The sequence below is a fragment of the Stegodyphus dumicola genome, chromosome X1 (genome assembly GCF_044657685.1).
Source record: "Stegodyphus dumicola isolate Sdum_Otavi_A_Nest chromosome X1, ASM4465768v1".
NCBI lineage: Eukaryota > Metazoa > Arthropoda > Arachnida > Araneae > Eresidae > Stegodyphus > Stegodyphus dumicola.
In genome coordinates, this window is record NC_140780.1 from 250036514 (window position 1) to 250055107 (window position 18594).

The following is an 18594-nucleotide window of genomic DNA, read 5'->3' on the forward strand; positions in this document are numbered from 1 at the left end:
CAATTTATGAAGCAATTCTTAGCAAAATCAAAATATTTATGTAATTAATTAAAAATGTCTTTTGGTTTTTCATAGTAAGAGGTTTTTCCCATGTCATTGTCTTAAAATATGCATCAGTTTTTCTCTTTAAAATTAATTTTACACTACCCTCCCGGATTTAATTTTTTCTAAAATGTTTGTTTGTTTTTACATAATTCGTAGGGGTAATTTTTCTTTCATTGGAGTTTAGACATTGCAACTTGTAAAGTTTTGAAGGTAAAATTTATAGACCTAAGATCCTAGAAGATTTCAGAAAAGTGTGACAAAATGAAAAATGCCTTCATGGCATTAACATGTAATAGATATGAATTTTTTACTTTTTGGAAACTTTTCGGAAGAATAATGAAAGCAAAATATTTCTTTTACATCTGATACTAGAAGTCTTTTTCTTAACACATTTACCTTCCTTTTTCTCCCCCCCTTTTCACTAGACACAAGCATGGAAATTATCAATAGTGCTTCTAATCTTATGACATGCACAAGCATCTATAGAAAGAAATTTTTCCATTAATAAAAAAATTGAGAATGGACAATTTAAAAGATTCATCTTACATGTCTCAATGCGTCATACACGTTAAAGTTTTGCCAGTTTTAGGCTTTGATGCTCAGTGCGTCATTAAATTCTACAAATTTTGCCACATCAGCTCTTTAACCACCCTGACCATATATAATTTCATATTATTTTCAGTGCTCACATTACTAAACAAATAAAATTAGTAGCTTCTAATATACATTCTAAAGCATGTAGTTTTTTTAGAATAACAAATCTTTAATTAAATCCAAAGAGTCTAAAATGAACATGAAAAGTATTGAAGAAACAGGCTGAATACATAAGCAGGAGGAAATTATTCAACAATATGTACATTTGTTATGTAAATTAACTAGCTGTTTCTAATTCCACCCTTTACTATAATTTCTCGTATCTGTTTCCTATGCAAACCAGTTAGACAGTATTTAAAATTAGGTTTCTGAATTGTAAGACGGTGTGTTTTAGGCCTCGTTTACACTCTGCATTAGTTCCTGCTAGTTCTGATAATTTGAAATTATTCGTCTTTGTGTTTTCCCTGCTGACATTTAAATTTGTTGCAACGATAGAATTACTAAGCCAGTTTAGATTGAAATTAAATTATGTAATCTTTGAACACGAGTCCACATTTTTACTTTGAATTTCATTGTTCCTGTTTACTTGTAGTTGGTTCTGTCAGCATAAGAACATGCCTTTATGTTTTAAGTTATGTTTAAATAAAGAGGCTTAGTTAAACCTTTATCTGACTTGCGCCGTCTTCCAGGCTAACAGTTGCTCGCAGGCTAACAGTTTTTTTTTTTTTTTAATTTTATTATTATTATTATACACGACAGAATCTGGTAATAAGGTTTTTGAGTGAAACATGTAAAGCAGTTTCTAAATTGGAAACCATATAGCAAGATGGAATGCCACTTTTCTGAACTTTGGAAAAGGTATAAAATCTAGCAACACAAAATGAATTTTTAAATGTATTGGGGAATACGATGTGATGAAATGGTAATTTTAGCTTTAGAGAGATGGAAGCAAAAAAATCTCAATATCACCCTTTCATTTAAGAGTATTGCCACCCCATTAGTACACATTTATCAAATATTTTAATATCCAAAAATGAAAAATTTGGCCATTTCCCTAACACGAGCAGAACTTTAGTATATGAGGGAGTTGTGAAACTACTCGTATTAATTAAAACAGGGTTCGTACGGTACTTAAGTTTTTTGGAATCGTTTTTTGCACCTTAAAAGTCTTTAATTTTGGGTAAAATCAGCAGAAGGTCCTTAATTTTAATCATCTAAAATTTCTGTCTGTTTTTATGACTGCCATTTTGAATGTGAATTAACATTTTGGAGGGATATTTTTGGCAATTTGCTGACAAATATGGTTATCTTTTGAATGGGTTCATGGGTTATAATTTGTTCCTATTTCTAATATAAATGATGGGATACTCGGAGTTTCTGAGCTTATGATTCAATAAACATAAGCATTTTGAAATTATTTCATTTTTTCTAATGAAGAGCTCTTGAACAACTTTTCGCTTTTTGGAATATGAATTCTTTAATTAAACTATTCTAAATTTGGCAACTTATCAACATTTTGGCAATTTTAAGATCTTTTTCTATACAAAATTTTTAATTCCGAGATCTAGAAATTTTTTGACGGTTTTTTTAGAACATTGTTAAGCATTAATTATTGAATTATTTTAGTAATTAATATTTAATCTTTTAATTATTAGTGATTTTATTAGTAATTTTTATTTATTTATTTGCACCTCTTTCCTGACTGTGTTCCACGGGGCTCCAGCACATATAATTTTACCCAGTTTTTGTCTGTAAAATTAATTTTACACTTTTTTCCTCCGATTTTATTTCAAAATATGTCTGGCTTTATGCTGTGACAGAGTTGGTAGGGGTAATTTTTTTTTTAGGATTTTAGACAGTGTTGATTCAAAAGCTAAGAAAGATAGATATGAAGGCAAGATTTATAGACCCGCGATTCTAGAAGATTCCAGAAAAATGTCTCCATGGTATTAATACATAATTTCTTACTTTTTGGAGAACGTCTGGAAGAACAATGAAAACATAATAGTTGAATGTTTTACTTCTGATACTAGAATCTTTTTCTTAACATTTTTATCTTCCCTTTATTTTCTCTACTTTTCACTAGATACAAAGATGGAAAATATCAAAAATGCTTCTAATCTTATCATATGGACAGGCATTAAAGAAAATAATTTTTTTATTAATAAAGAAATTGAAAACTGACAATTTAAACAATTCATCTAATATGTCTTAAAGCATAATACACAGGGATAGCGCTAGGCATTTTCCCACCTGATGCAATCTCTGTGGATCCTAAATTCTGCTGCCTGGTGCCTTTCTAAATTCTGCTTCCAGTGCCTGTTCTAAATTCTAAAAGTTTTTGACATTTCTAGATTTTGTTCTCGGTGTGTCACTAAATTCTAAAAATACTGCTGCACCAGCTCTGTAACTGGACCTTACCATATGTATTTCATATTTCTTCTGAATGTTCATATTACTATAGAAATAAAATTAGCAGCTTTTTCTATACATTCTAAATACATTTAGTGTTTTTAGAATAACTCAAATTTTTAAGTAAATCCAAAAATTCTAAAACGAAAAGGAAACGTGGAAGAAAGAAACTGAATACATTAAGAGAATAGGAAATTATTCTTCAAAGATATGTACAGATATTATGTAAATTACCCAGTTGTTTACAATTTTAGCCTTTACTATAATTTTCGAGTGCTATTTTCTCACCAGAATGCAAGTCACTTAGACAATTTTTAAACTAAGGTTTTTGGAGTGTAAGACCAAGAGTGTGTTTCTAACCTCCACTTGCTCCCTGCATTAGTTCCTGCCAGCTCTGATAATTTGTACTTCACATTACCGCTGCTAAAAAATAAATAAAATTTAATAGTGCCCATGTAAATTCATAATGACTAAGTTATCTAATATCTAATTTAATTGCTTATAACTAACTGGTTGCCATTAAAAATTATCTCTGCATTTTAAAGCAAGTTATTGACTTTTATTAACCCTTATCGTGGTCACTAAAATAAAGCACAAAAATGTAAAAATTCATGTAAAACCTATTCTTCGCATCTAGTAAGACTTAAAATAATGCAAAACAACTTATCACCTCTGGTGCTTTAGTAGATAATTAGGACCTTAAAGTATGTTAACTGAGTTACAACCCCTGGAACTCTACAAGAAGCTATGACAGTAACTGCATCAGACAGAGCCCAGTTAACTTTCAAAACTTGAGAACTGTGCTTATATGAGGCCTTTCAGGTTTGTTCCGATCAGCAGGTATCTCTCTAGGGAAGTAGGAGTGGCAACAACAGCCAGTCTTTTGTTTTGAATCATGCTGTTTGTCATTTTACTTCTCATTTTAACCTTTGCCGCTTGACATAAAATCTACTTACTGTTTACTAAACCTGTAGACTGACCAAGTATGTGACAAAATGAGACTTTTTTAAAAAATTCAACATAAAGCTAACTGTTAGTAAAACCTAAATAAAATGTCACTTAACTTCTTTCAAATGTTTCATGTCTAATTATTATGAGTGTAAAATAGTTAATGTTACTTGATAAATTTCATAAAGTTGAGTTTATTTTCAAACTTATTAATAATTATGTTTAATAATAATGCATCCTACTTATGGATCTATTTTATTTTTAGGATGGTATTACAAAAGTGAACTTCAGCATAGCTAATATTTTTAATTGAATTTATTCAGTTCCCATTTGCTTATAGGTCCTTAATTTTTTTCATTAATCATCCTTAAAAGTCCTTAATTTTCATGTGCAGAAATGTGTACAAAGCCTGTAAAAGCTGTTACTGTTCTTTTCGTAAAGGCCATGTAATTTTAAACCTTTTTAAATTTAAAACTTTTTTTTAGTCATTTTCTTCCAACTAATTTCAGAATGTCGCCAATTCCCTTATTGCTAACTATACTAACCTGACTAGGGTCCTAGTGATTAAGACTGATGAATTTTAATAGTTAGATCCGTGATGAAAGGCCTGGCTGCATGGTTGGTTTGCCTCATATTTAGCATGAATACGATCCAGTTTCTCTTAGAAACTGCTCCACAAAGGTATCCCACCCCTTAGGCAGATATCCCTCGTGAGCTTTTATATATTCAATTAATATATCTCATCAGAAATCAGGTATACTCACTTTTGCTGTTTAAATTTTTTGCTAATGTTCAAACTGAAGGAATTTTAAAATACCTTGAAATCAATCAGACTTGAAAATTTCATTTTTTTCATACTGAATTTGAAGGATTAATCTTTGTTGAAGTTTCTTAAATTAGGTTTACTTCATTTTTCCAAAACGAGGCATTAGCTTTTGGAAACCTTCTCAATGTAGTACTTAATAATGTTTATTTGCATGTTTTGATTTTGAGGTTAAATTATTTAAATAGGTTAAGGAACAGCATTTCTTTTTTGTATCTACTTTGAGAATGAAGCAACATAGAAACATGAAATTAACAGAACATGTTCATTAAACAGTTCTTTAATGAATATGACATAGAATGTTTCTAAAGTTCAACACAAGCATGAATTACAACAAAAAATTGCACTCTTGGCAGAGAAATCCAGTCTCAGAAAAAAGTATATCCCAGTTTTTTGAGGAAAAATGGGGTGGTAACATTAAAAAAATAGGTTTTAATAAAGAATGTGTCCATCCCTAGCTGCAATACAGTGGCGGTAGTGATTTTCCATACTTTCAATTAAGTTGTCAGTCAGTGAAATGAGAAGCAATAACCAGACATCCTTGTTCAAGCTCATCTAATGACCTTGGGGGAGGACTTAAAACATCAACCTGTCTCCCAAGGTAGGTACTCTCAAAGATGCTCTATCAGTTTCAGATCTGGGGATTGAGCTGGCCATTCCATCCGCATCAAAACGTGGCCCTCAAAATATTCTTCAGCAACCCATGCTCAGTGCGGTCGCGTATTGTCATCCGTCAGAAGAAATTTAGGGCCAATAGCAGCAGCGTATGGGTGGACATATTGATCAAGGATCTCGTCTCAATATCTGACACTGGTCAAAGTTCCTCCATGGAACACATGCAGGACAGTGTGACCACCAAGAGAGATCCCAGCCCAAACCATTATCCCGCTACCTCTGTAACTGTCTTTCCACAATGTGGGATTGGTTGTATCTGGTGCATTGTTCTCTCCAGATCAGCTGATGACCTGAATCGCTCTCCAATGTAAACCTGGACTTCTCTGTGAAGCGAACAGATGGCCCTTGTTGACTGGTCCAGGGGATGTGTTCTCTTGCCCAACATAAACAGGTACTTCTGTGTCATCGAGTTTAGAGGCCACAAACAACTGGTCCTTTTGCATACAGACCTGTATTGTGCAGGCGCTTGCGCACTGTAGTAGCTGAGATCTGTGTTCTTGTTGCCACTAAATAATCTGCCATGAACTGAGGCACAGAAATTTTACTCCTCTTTTGGGCCGAAAGAGTTAAATAATGGTCTTCCTCAAGTGTTGTAACTCTAGGTCTGTCTGGAACATGTCTTCTAGACACAGAATCCTCGGATTCAAACTGATTCCATAGTCAGTGGCTACACTATTAGAGACATTGAGACATTTGGCAGCATCAGCTTGTGACATCTCCATTTCCATCCATCCGATCAACCGCCGCCTCAACGAATCGGCCAAACGACTTCTCGTGGATGTTTTCCACAAAACTGTAATAACAACTGAAGATCAGCACTTGTGAACAAAAATTACAATTTTTGCATTTTTTTCTCCAAGTATTCATTCATCAATACTTGTATTCTTCAAGCATGCAAGTATTCATTTCTATAAAATAAATGAAAATTTGATCCGGAATGCGCTTTCTAAATTTAAGAGATGCAACACTAATATTCCACTCATTAATGGCCCCCAACGGGATCACTTACACAGATTTTGGTGTTTGGTGTATTTAATTATGCCAAAGCACACTAGGGCTATCTGCCTAAGAGGAGGGATGCCTTCGTGGAGGACTTTCTAAGGGAAACTGGCTCGTATACACGTTTCACATGGGGAAAACCACGAAAACGCCCATGCAGCCAGCCCGTTCGCGGGATTCGAACCTCGGACCGAACTACCAGTGTTCAGCGACTTTACCGCTCGGCCGCTGGTGGGCCTACACAGATTTTGAGAAAGCAGATAACTATGCTTCTCAATTTCGCACACACAACATTTCTCACCCACAAACAGAACACTTAGTTTTTCCCTCATTACACAATTCCAATCAAGAACACACGCAAACAACACACCCTTAATTATGCCATCAGAAGTTAGTAGTTATACTTCTGATGGCATAATTAGAAGAGAAGAAATTGAAAAAATCCAGGATTGGATAAAATAAGCAACAAAATGATCAAAAAAATGGGACCCAAGATGCTCTGCAAGTTCACCAAACTAATAAACATTATGATGAAAATCCAGCACTTCTCGACCAATTGAAAGACAGCTATCATCGCCCCGATTTTGAAGCTGGGTAAAGATCCAACCCGCGCTACTTCCTACAAACCAATATATCTCTTATCGACATTAAGCAAGATCGCCGAAGCTGTTATCCTGAAAAGAATTCAAGATTTTCTACAGGAAAACAACATCAAAATTCAAGAATAATACGAATTTCGACGGAAGCATTCCGCCACGCATGAGTTGTACAGAGTAACAGAACTAATTGCAGATGGATTTAAGAAAAAACTCATCACCAGAGCTCTCTTTCTCGATATATCGAAAGCTTTTGATTGTGTATGGTTACAGGATCTCACATACAAGTTAATCACATTAGGTTTCCCAGATTACATCATAAACCTCATTAATTCCTATCTTTATAATAAACACTTTGTTGTTCGTTATAGAAATACTCACACTACACGAAAAGTACTTGTCACAGTTGAGCTTACTTTCGCCTACCTTATTTTTAGTTTATACGAACGACATCCCACACAACCCCTCACTACACTAGCACTTTATGCAGATGATACTGTAATCCTTCACCAAAACGCGTCTATGGCTGCAGTTATATACAAACATTACAAGAACATGTCCATGCACTAGAGGCCTGAATGTTAAAAATGGAAAATCAAGACAAATGTGGAGAAATCAGAAGCGATTTACTTCACCTTAATGTATGGTACCAACATCCCCTGGGCCAAGCAAGTTAAATACCTAGGTGTCATTTTAGAACAAAAACTCGCATGCGCCCCACACCTTACATATACTTTAAACAAGTTTCGAGGTGTTAAACTTTACTCAACCCCCTAATTGCCCGAAACTTGAGTTTATCTATGCAAAATAAAATTCTTTATTGGATATTACTACCGTCTTAGTTTTATATTACAACATATGTGTCGCCATCTATGATAGAAAAATGCAACTAATCTATCACCAGCTTTGCAATGGAGTTGCCATCTGATGGCAACGTCTGTCAAACATGTATAGCCAAAATTTGTTCTACCATTTCTCAGTCATTTTGTAACCTTTTCCAACTTTTTTTTTAAAATTTAATTCAATAGATGTTTAGGCCAACTATTACTTCAATCCATGATCTTTTTACCTCAAAATAGACTTACTTCATAATTGCAGTGTATGTCCTACAAGTTACTTTGTTATAACCCCTTCCCCCGACCAACGCCTGATTTGCAATTCACCATTGGACAAGACAACCAGTAGTTCCTTCCCCTGCATCCAAGTATCTCCAGAGACAACGCCTTTCCACTCATTCAAGCTCTCGCTGTTGTGACACTAGCACGCAGCACAAGATGTGACTTATTACATGTTAGGGAAAACAGTAGCTATTTTGCACTTATACCACAGACATCTTTAGGAGAACTAGCTCAATGCCTGATGTATCTAAGACTCAATCATCGCACTTGCACAAGATTTTATCTTATCTACGAACTTTCCTATGTTAGGACAGAAAAGATATTCCTTTTTTGAACGTGTTCAATACAGGGTGTGGTTTTTAACATGGGTGTCTGCCAACACGTATTTCTAACACCTGAGTCTTCTATAAAATAAAAGTGGCAGCTATTGTTTTTGCATATATTTCCCTAAAATTTGATACTGTCATGCATATGAACTGTAAATTTAAACATTACTGACATTTTGTAATGGTGAACTTTGAAAAACATGCTGTTCCTTAACTATTGGAGTGCACTGTATTTTTTCGGGGGGGGGGGATTTGTTGTGTTGATATCTATGCCATTTTTTATGTCAAGAAAAGTTATTTATAGTTATTTCATCTATTATGTGTTTGATGACTCGATTTTTAGTATATTCTTGAAACTATCCCTCACCTTCATTCCTTGCTTTGATATTATATAATTACAGAAAGTGAATTTGATTTCAACACTCAAGTTTAATCTTTTTATGTTGGCCTTCATCTCCATGTTAGATGTTATTATGCTGCTAAACAAAAAGTGGCTTACTTTTACATTTTTCATGCTTAAAAGTTTGTCTTCACGTTTTTCTGTTTCTCAGAAAATCATGTGAAAAATATTACTGTTTAGAGAAGCATTTTTGCTATTATTGTTAAAGCATATAGAACTGTTTCCTGTTGAAATCAAAACAATTGTACCATCTCCCCCCAGGTCACACACAATGCCTTCTTTTTGAAGCTTATCATGTAATCATGAAAAAATTAATTGAAATATAACAATGTAAAACTTAAAATTAGGCAACTAAGCAATCTAAATTTGGCATAATGATTTCAGGATTTTTCTCCTTTTCAAGAGGGAGGAAAAATTAACTATCTAAAAAAAAGTTCTTATCAGGCTTCTGTATAAGAAGGGGCTGAGTCTCCTCTTATACAGAGCCCTCAAAATTGAAAAATCAAAGACTGTCGTAAACTAAAGATATTCAAAGTTTATGGCAAACTAAGGTTGCTTTTTTTGGCCTGGTTTTACCTCTCTCATTACTAGTAACCTCCTAGATTGCCTAAATCAGATGCTCTGTTTACCCCTTTTCCTAAAGTACAAATATAACCAAGGTTCAATTTTTCCCAAATTTATTGTATCAGCTTATCTTTATGGTAGACAGTCTTGTCGTGAAAGGATTCTTTGTTGGTTCCTTATCTTTAAGTTAAAGATGACTTAGTGTACACTTGAGCTAATGGTAGCTCCTTTATTAAAAACTAAAAATAATATTTGAAACCTTCACACCCTCATTTTTCATTAATGAATGGGGGGGGGGGAATTGTGAATCTCGAATAGAATTTTAGGCGTTCCATCATTTTTAAGCAAACAGGTGAGTGAAGGCTTTGGTATCTTAGGGTTAAATGGTTGATTAAAATCTAAACTAAACTGTTTGATGATTTAATTGCTCATTTGGCAATATTTTTCTGTCACTTGGCAGTTTTTACGATCTGTTTCAACTTTATTTGCTGACCTCAGTTTTTTTTTAAATATTCTATAATAGTTTGATCATACTAACCAAATTGTTGATCATAATAAATGTGTTTTCCATCTTTTCATATTTAAATGAGCAGGGCTTTTGGCTATTTGACAACATTAACCTCAGTCACATTAAACAGCATCTGCTGTATGAATATTCAGAAAGTGTAAATGATATTTCAAGACATTTTATACTAGTAAATTTTCTAAAGTTAAAATCTTAATTATTATACTTAAAGCGTTATCTTCTTATGCTCTACAGCAGATTTTCGGCCAAGGCTGTCTCAGTCAGCTTCTGCCATCTTGACCTATCCAACGCCACAAACCTCCACCTATTGACATAAACATTCTTTAACCATTTTTCCACATTGTATAGCTGCCTTGTTCATGGTCTTTCTCTCAGTCTCTTTCCCTCTGACTTTTGGACTGTCGGTTTTTTTCTCTGGGTTTTCATCTTCTTATTTGTGTATGGCCTAGCCATCTTAGTTCAGAGGCGTTAGTAATTTTTGTTATATTTAGTTCTCTAAATTTTTGCAGTTCAAAATTGTATCTTATTCTCCATACTCCATTTTCTCTTCCTGCAGCTGCAAAGATTCTTAATCTTCAGATGTCATTAATCTATCCTCATCTGAAAACTAAAATACAGTTGTATACAATTGTATATTACAGAACAGTTTACAAATATAGTTGTATATTACTGTTTAAGTCTTTTGATTTAAACTGGTTTTGTAGAGATTTCCTAACATGTAGTTTTCTACACGGTGAAGTTGTCAGCCTCATGCCCAACCTCCAACCTGGAAGACCAGTCTCTTAATATAATCCTTAGGGGCAGGGTACCTGGTGTAAATACGCATATACATCCTTTGTCGCGTTCACTAAAATATTCAAATCAAATAATAAAGAAATTTCGCTTACCTGTCAGACGCAGCAAGGATTCTCGCCTTTTGTTATTTTGTCCAGTTTTTATTGATGACATAATAAATACATTTACAATAAAGAAGCACATATAAACTTGTTTCGCAATTTACATTTAAATTAATTTCCTGTTACATAACTCACAGTCATCAAAGTTTTGAAGTCCTCAAAAGAATTCAGGTACACACAGCGCCATCTGGTGCAATTAACAGTTTCTACAGACTGCCCCCCCCCCGAATGACTAGGGGTTCATTCAAACATTTACATTAATACAAATTTAACAAAAGAAACTCTTACAATGTAAAGTTCAATCAATTCACCTATTAAAAGAACTACATTTATTTACTATATGAACAAATAATTTATTTTTAAACAATTTGCAAAGTTACCTGCAATAAAGTACTATAATAAAGATAATAAGCTGTCAACTCAATACCTGTACATACATTAAAACTTTCATCACATATCTGGAATAGTCCTGTAACAATAATACAGATTAATAAACAATTAAATTCATTCATTTATTTCAAGATTATATAAAAGCTGCACAGGTCTTTTAATAACTGATAATTTCACAAGACCTTACTTTTCCATTTTTGCCAGGAAATACTGTTACAACTCTTCCTAATTTCTAAAAATGTCTAGGTAGATTTTCATCATGAATTAATTAATACGATATCATTCACTTTAAATTCAGTAATTTTACCTGAAGGTTTAACACAATGAACAGATCTCGGCATTAATAGGTATTCATTTTTCCATTTATTCCAAAACAAACTTACCAATCTTTCTCGATAATTAAATCTTTTAATTAGCATTTTCCTATTAACTAAATTACAGTCAAAATGAAGCCTGGCAGGAGGCAAACTATTTACTTTGTGCCCCAATAGCATATGAGCTGGAGTTAGAGGCATAGGTTCCTGTAATTCAGAATAAACATAAGGACAAGAATTAAGCACACCTTCAATTTCAATAATTAGTTTCTAACTCATCTTGAGATAAAGTAGTTTTTCTTAGTGTTTTTCGTAAAACAAGTTTTACAGTTTTGATTAATCTTTCATAGAAGCCACCCCGCCAAGCAGCTTTCTCAGCTATGTAACACCATTGGATTTTGTGGAAGGCATAAAAGTCTTTTACAGTTGGATAACTAATGACAGTCCACAAGTTTTTAAGTTCATTTATGATCATTTGAAAGTTTTGGCATTGTCCGTCAAAACCTGAGAACACAGACCTCGACGAGCAATGAATCGTCGAAAAGCAAGAAGAAATATTTCTGTGGTCATGCTGCCAACAAACTCTAAATGAAGAGCTTGCGTTACTCCACAAGTAAGCACGATGTAGTTTTTCGCATCTCTGTCTTTGGTATAAAGTGGTCCACTGAAATCTATACCTACTACAGAAAAGATGAGAATCTTGAGCTGAAGTTAGAGGCATAGGTTCCTGTAATTCAGAATAAACATAAGGACAAGAATTAAGCACACCTTCAATTTCAATAATTAGAGTTTCTAACTCATCTTGAGATAAAGTAGTTTTTCTTAGTGTTTTTCGTAAAACAAGTTTTACAGTTTTGATTAATCTTTCATAGAAGCCACCCCGCCAAGCAGCTTTCTCAGCTATGTAACACCATTGGATTTTGTGGAAGGCATAAAAGTCTTTTACAGTTGGATAACTAATGACAGTCCACAAGTTTTTAAGTTCAAGTTCTGATCATTTGAAAGTTTTGGCATTGTCCGTCAAAACCTGAGAACACAGACCTCGACGAGCAATGAATCGTCGAAAAGCAAGAAGAAATATTTCTGTGGTCATGCTGCCAACAAACTCTAAATGAAGAGCTCGCGTTACTCCACAAGTAAGCACAATGTAGTTTTTCGCATCTCTGTCTTTGGTATAAAGTGGTCCACTGAAATCTATACCTCCTACAGAAAAAATGAGAATCTTGAGCTGGAGTTAGAGGCATAGGTTCCTGTAATTCAGAATAAACATAAGGACAAGAATTAAGCACACCTTCAATTTCAATAATTAGAGTTTCTAACTCATCTTGAGATAAAGTAGTTTTTCGTAAAACAAGTTTTACAGTTTTGATTAATCTTTCATAGAAGCCACCCCGCCAAGCAGCTTTCTCAGCTATGTAGCACCATGGGATTTTGTGGAAGGCATAACAGTGTTTTACAGTTGGATAACTAATGACAGTCCACAAGTTTTTAAGTTCAAGTTCTGATCATTTGAAAGTTTTGGCATTGTCCGTCAAAACCTGAAAACACAGACCTCGACGAGCAATGAATCGTGAAAAAAAGTGATTTTGGACATCTGAAAGCTATTGAATTTTCTCTAGATTATATCTAAAACAAAACCGTGCGAATCAGATAACTTCTGCTTTCTGAGTGAGAGCATATACATATCCAGAAATGTCGTTCTCCAGTTCTCCAATGGGCAAAGAGCTCCACTGCATGTCATCTGGCATGTATTAGCCAATGAGGACAAAGCAAGCTGTTATTTGGATATTCTTTAGTTATTTCGTTCATTTTGTCCTGAGTTGTGTGAGTACACATGCTTTCGGGAAATAGTTTTAGAAATTATCGTCTTTTGTTAAGTCTGTGAGAAAGGTGAAATACTCGTGTACGTTTCGAAAATCTTACACAGTTGACTTTTCTTCCATTATTTCCTCAAGGAAATGTAATAAATTTACAATGTTTACCACCTGTTGTTGCGATTTTTCGATTTCGCATTGTGGAAGGGCGGATGTTCTCAAACATGTGCGCACACAAAAACACAAGGGCAACATGAATTGTTTTGGAAAAAAAAAAAAAAAAAAACCGAAATATTTTCTTTGGAAACAAAGGGCCAAAAAGTTATTAAGGCAGAATGTCTGTTCTCTGCCTTTTTACTAGAGCAAAACCTGCCACTGAATGCATCGTATCACGCTGCAGCTTTATTTAGAAAAATGTTTCCCGATAGTGAAATTGCTAAGAAATACTCAAGTGGAAGAACCAAAACAGGTACATGTTAAAGAAATATATTTGAAAAATAAATCTTCAGTTATCGATTGCATTAAAACAGCTCCATTCTGCCTCTCTACGGATGGAAGCAATAATACCGATTCAAAACTGTATCCAATTGTTGTTTCTTTTTTTAAATCCAGAGTCTTTAGAAGGACATTTGACAGGCTTTAATATAGCATAGCTAATAATTAAACCTTTAAAAGAAAATGCAGTTCTTCTGGATGATTGCTTAGCACTTGGTGCCGATAATGCACCAGTATTGGTAGGCTTGAAGACTGGTGTTGCAGGTGTCTTAAGAAAGGAAAATTCATCATCATTAATCTTATATGAACAGACTAGCTTACACATAGCCTCAATTGTTTACATATTTTAATTTATCTGCAGCATCCCCCTCCCCCAGTGTAAGGAGCATTTCTATTGTGAACTTGTATTTGTGTTAGCTTGTCAATAAAAATATGAACAAGTTTTAAACAATACAAGTTCTCACATTTTTACTTTTATTTCTGTTTAAGATCCTCATGAAGCGGATAAAATAACAGCAGAAGGTATAATGAGGTTTCTTGAAGACCTGAATCTTTCTCCTGAGAGTAGACTTGTTTTAATTACAGCCTGGAAATTTAAGGCAGCCACACAGTGCGAGTTTACTAAAGAGGAGTTTATTTCTGGAATGACTGAATTAGGGTAATGAAGTTTTTCTCATTATTTTAACCTGAAAATATATTTTAAACATAGTTGATTCTGCATAATATTTTATTCTCAACTGCTTGGAAAGAATTTTAAAACAATAGTATGTGAAATATGTGTAAAATGCTTTTGTTTGAATGTAAAACAATGTAATTTATTTATAGAGAATATAGCTAGATTAAGCTGAGGTAATGAGTGGGTTCTGATATCACATTAGAGTCAGAATAGCAGTTATTACAACAGAAACATAGTACCTTATTGATAAAGGAGAACATTCTAAAACATTAAAATGATTAAAATATGCACTTAGACAAAGGGGATGCCATTTGCTGGTAATATTTATTACCTACACTTGAATACTCAGCATTGACGCTTTTTGACTTTTGAGTGTAAACAATAGATCATATCTGCAGAAAGCTAATACTGATACTCAGTGGATGTTGCAGTCAGCCATATTCTTGGAAAAAGTTTTATACAAGATTTGTGTATGAGTCTGTCTAAATAATTGTAGCAATTATATGAAAATGTCTTTCTGGTTGGTATGATGGTTAGTGGAGGCTGATTGCTGGCTTAAAACCAAGGGTTTGTCTCCTGGGTAAAGCTTGAATTCTCCTTGCAGGTATAATATTAATTTTCCTGTATGGTGTAACTCTGGGCGATGTTTTTGGTGATGAGACAGCTAATCGATTTATTTGAGCCACAGTTACTGATAAATTCTTAACTAGCTAATGCCCAGTTGTTAGAGTAAGAAAAAAGTTGCAAGAAAATGTGATGTTTGAATGCAAAAATATGTCTAAATTTTTACTAAGTATTCCACTTTTCTGAAAATGCAAATTATGAATGTATTTCATATGCTTTTAGAAGACATGAGGGGCTGATATGCCATAATATATTAATGACTATCATCTTAGAGGAATTTTTTTTTTTTTTTTTTGTTTACAGCTATAGTGCGAGTTTACTGTATTTTCTAAGGTTTTACTGTGAAAACCGAAGCATTTCTGAAATAATTATTTTGATAACTGACAATTTGTTGGCATTGTTAGAGGAAAAGAAATTTTTCCTCAAAGTTTTCATACTTGTTTCTCATTTAGGAAAAAAGCAGCACACACACACAGACACACACACACACACACACACACACACACACACAAAAAAAAAAAAAAAAAAAAAAAAAAAAAAATCAGCATCCCAAATCTAAGCAATTTTTCATATATTATTATGAAAATAAACGTTTTAACAAAAAATGCACTGTACTTTTATAACATACTTTGATTGAACGAGTGAATGTATTTTATTATTGAGGTTATTCAGCATTTTTTGCATCCACAGCAATTTTCTTTTTATAATAAACAGAGACTGTGACTCTTGCAGATTTTTTTACTTTTTTTGTATATTCCATGGTCTTTCAATATTTTGAATTGATGTAATTAATTATAAAATTATATTTATGTCAGGAATTTATTTGTGCCAAACTTTTTGGATGCCCCTGTGCTTACATCAGTGGGCAAATAGCACTTATTGTTGTTATTATGGCATTAAAATGTAAAACAATTGGGCTAAGGAACTAAGAAATTCTTTCAAGCCCAAAATTTCAGTTGTAGCACTTCTTTTTTTTTTTTACATTTTTAATCCAGTTGCTCATGCATGAAAGATGCTGAAAGGAATATAGGAATTCAATTTAAGGATGTCCTTACTTTTGGGTAGTTTAGGGAAGTCCTTCCTTTTGGAATTCTTTTATTTCTATATTTTGTCTTGCAACTACAATTTCTTTAAATAATTCTGTAATTATAAATGTGTTTTAATTCTGAGACATCCAGATTTAATGTAAAAACTAGGGGTAATAAAAAGGAAAATGTAAACAGAACTCGGAAAAAACATGATGCAGAACTCGCAAAATTCACTAATATGCACAACTCTTTTATCTAGGGTGTGTGGATTATTGGAGCTTTATTATATGTACTTTTTACGATTTAGAGCAGCATATTGTTCCAATTCGCTGATAATTTAAGAATTTGAAAGTTTTTGTCCAAATTTGCATGTATAGATTTAATCCCTTTTACTTCAAAAACAGCAGTTTTAGAATTAATTTTAAATTATTAAAAGGATAATTATAGGGTGTTTTGTGTAGCTGATTTTTGCATGAACTTTTAATAGTATATACTCATTTGTACCAAAATCATCAAAATATTTTACCTTTTTCCCCTTCTGAATATCACTTTGTTAAGGACGTTTATTTTATTATTCCAGGTGTGATTCAATTGAAAAACTGAAATATAAACTACCAACTCTGGAAAATGAGTTAAGAGATGCAATAAAATTTAAGGATTTTTATAACTTTACTTTTAATTATGCGAAAAATCCAGGCCAGAAGGGTTTAGGTGAGTGTAATAATAAAAAGTAATGATGTCTTGTGTAAAAAATGCATTAAATTATTATATTTGAATTGTGATAGTGGTATAAATAGCTGTATACTTTTAGATTTGGATATGGCTATTGCATATTGGAATATTGTCCTTCCGGGGCGTTTCAAATTTTTAGATTTGTGGTGTCAGTTTCTCCAAGTAAGTATTTTCTATAGATTTTTCTATATATTATCCTAATAGATTTAAAAATGCATTATTTTTTTAAATATTATATTTTTGCTGTGTGAAATGATGAATATTCATGTGTAGGCCTTTTTTGTTTTTTGCTGAATGGCAACAGTTAGTTAGTCATGTAAATAAACATGTAACGTACATTTGTGGTTTGCTCATTTCTTTCTACTATATTTCAAAAAGCATATCTGCCATTTAAGTGATTTCTACCAGACTTCACTGAAACATCTTGTGCACTCTTTCAGCCCTTGCTTCAGACGTATGAGGTCAACCAAAACTCTTGCCTTTACGAAGGCATCCAGTTTTCATGGAATGGTCCTTAACACCTATTTATGTTATTCTTGTATGGTGGATCTTTCCTAAAACATGCAATGAGATTTACACTGCACTGTAACTACAGATCTGGACACCTAAAATGGAGTAAACGGAATGTCTTTTCCTGTTGTTAGAAATTATTTTTTTCGTTAAACTAACTTTATCTACCAGTTGCGTTGGTTGATAAATTTTATGCAGTTTCAACCAAGTTACATATTAAATTTTACACTTTTTGTATGTGCTGCTTCGAAGAATTTTATGCCGATTGTTAAAGCTATACTTTTGAAAACATTACTAAATATCTGTTTGATATTCATGATTGATTATGCATGCATTTGCAGTAGACCCAAGCTTAAATTAAAACCATTTTTATTTGAAAATGCAAGGTTTCAAAAATTATTTCATTTAGCTCATCTGTGTGCAATTAATGGTACTTTTATTTAACACTTTTTTCTTTTAGCTCTCAAATAAAGGTATTTGTATTGATTAACTGTGAACTTTAACTAAGCTGAGAAAAAATTAGCTTTGCTTACTTTGCTTTGCAGCCAAAATCATTCATTCATTTATGCAATAGCTGATGACTCAGCAAAGATGATGCAAAATTACTGTTATGGAACCGTTTCCTGGACCCTTAGCCTTGTTAGAAAAAATTGCAAAGGAAAAGTCCACAACTTAGAACCGAATAACAACACAAATACATAATACAAAAATAATTATTTGCCTATACTTTTATTTTTAAATTTATCCCAACATGTAAAGAAGGTCTTATATTTGAGGTGACTTATTTTTGAGTAAATACAGCATAATGTATTTTACATGTCATATTCCTTATTTTCTTCTTCTGTACTTTCTTTTAAATTAGTATTGTGTTGTGGTGTAAATGCAAATTTAAGAAAATGATTTGTGTTTTATATTTAAGTTTTATGCTAACTTAATTTTCACCCCCAGGAACATCATAAACGATCCATCCCTAAAGATACTTGGAATTTACTTTTAGACTTCTGTAATATGATTTCAGATGACATGAGTAATTATGATGAAGAAGGTATGTATGCAATGTTAAAAAAAAAAAGTCTTTTTTTGCCAAAA

General features: G+C 33.0%; 1 protein-coding gene across 2 annotated transcripts in view; it reads left to right on the top strand.

Annotated features, from left to right (window-relative positions):
- SCCRO (defective in cullin neddylation 1 domain containing SCCRO) overlaps nucleotides 1-18594 on the top strand; it is a 72376-nt gene that overhangs the window by 42467 nt on the left and 11315 nt on the right. For both annotated transcript variants that reach the window (XM_085807437.1, XM_035365603.2), the window contains 4 exons: nucleotides 14425-14593; nucleotides 16844-16974; nucleotides 17075-17157; nucleotides 18454-18550. In XM_085807437.1, coding sequence (XP_085663563.1) covers nucleotides 14425-14593; nucleotides 16844-16974; nucleotides 17075-17157; nucleotides 18454-18550 — 480 coding nt within the window. The remainder of the gene's footprint in view (nucleotides 1-14424; nucleotides 14594-16843; nucleotides 16975-17074; nucleotides 17158-18453; nucleotides 18551-18594) is intronic.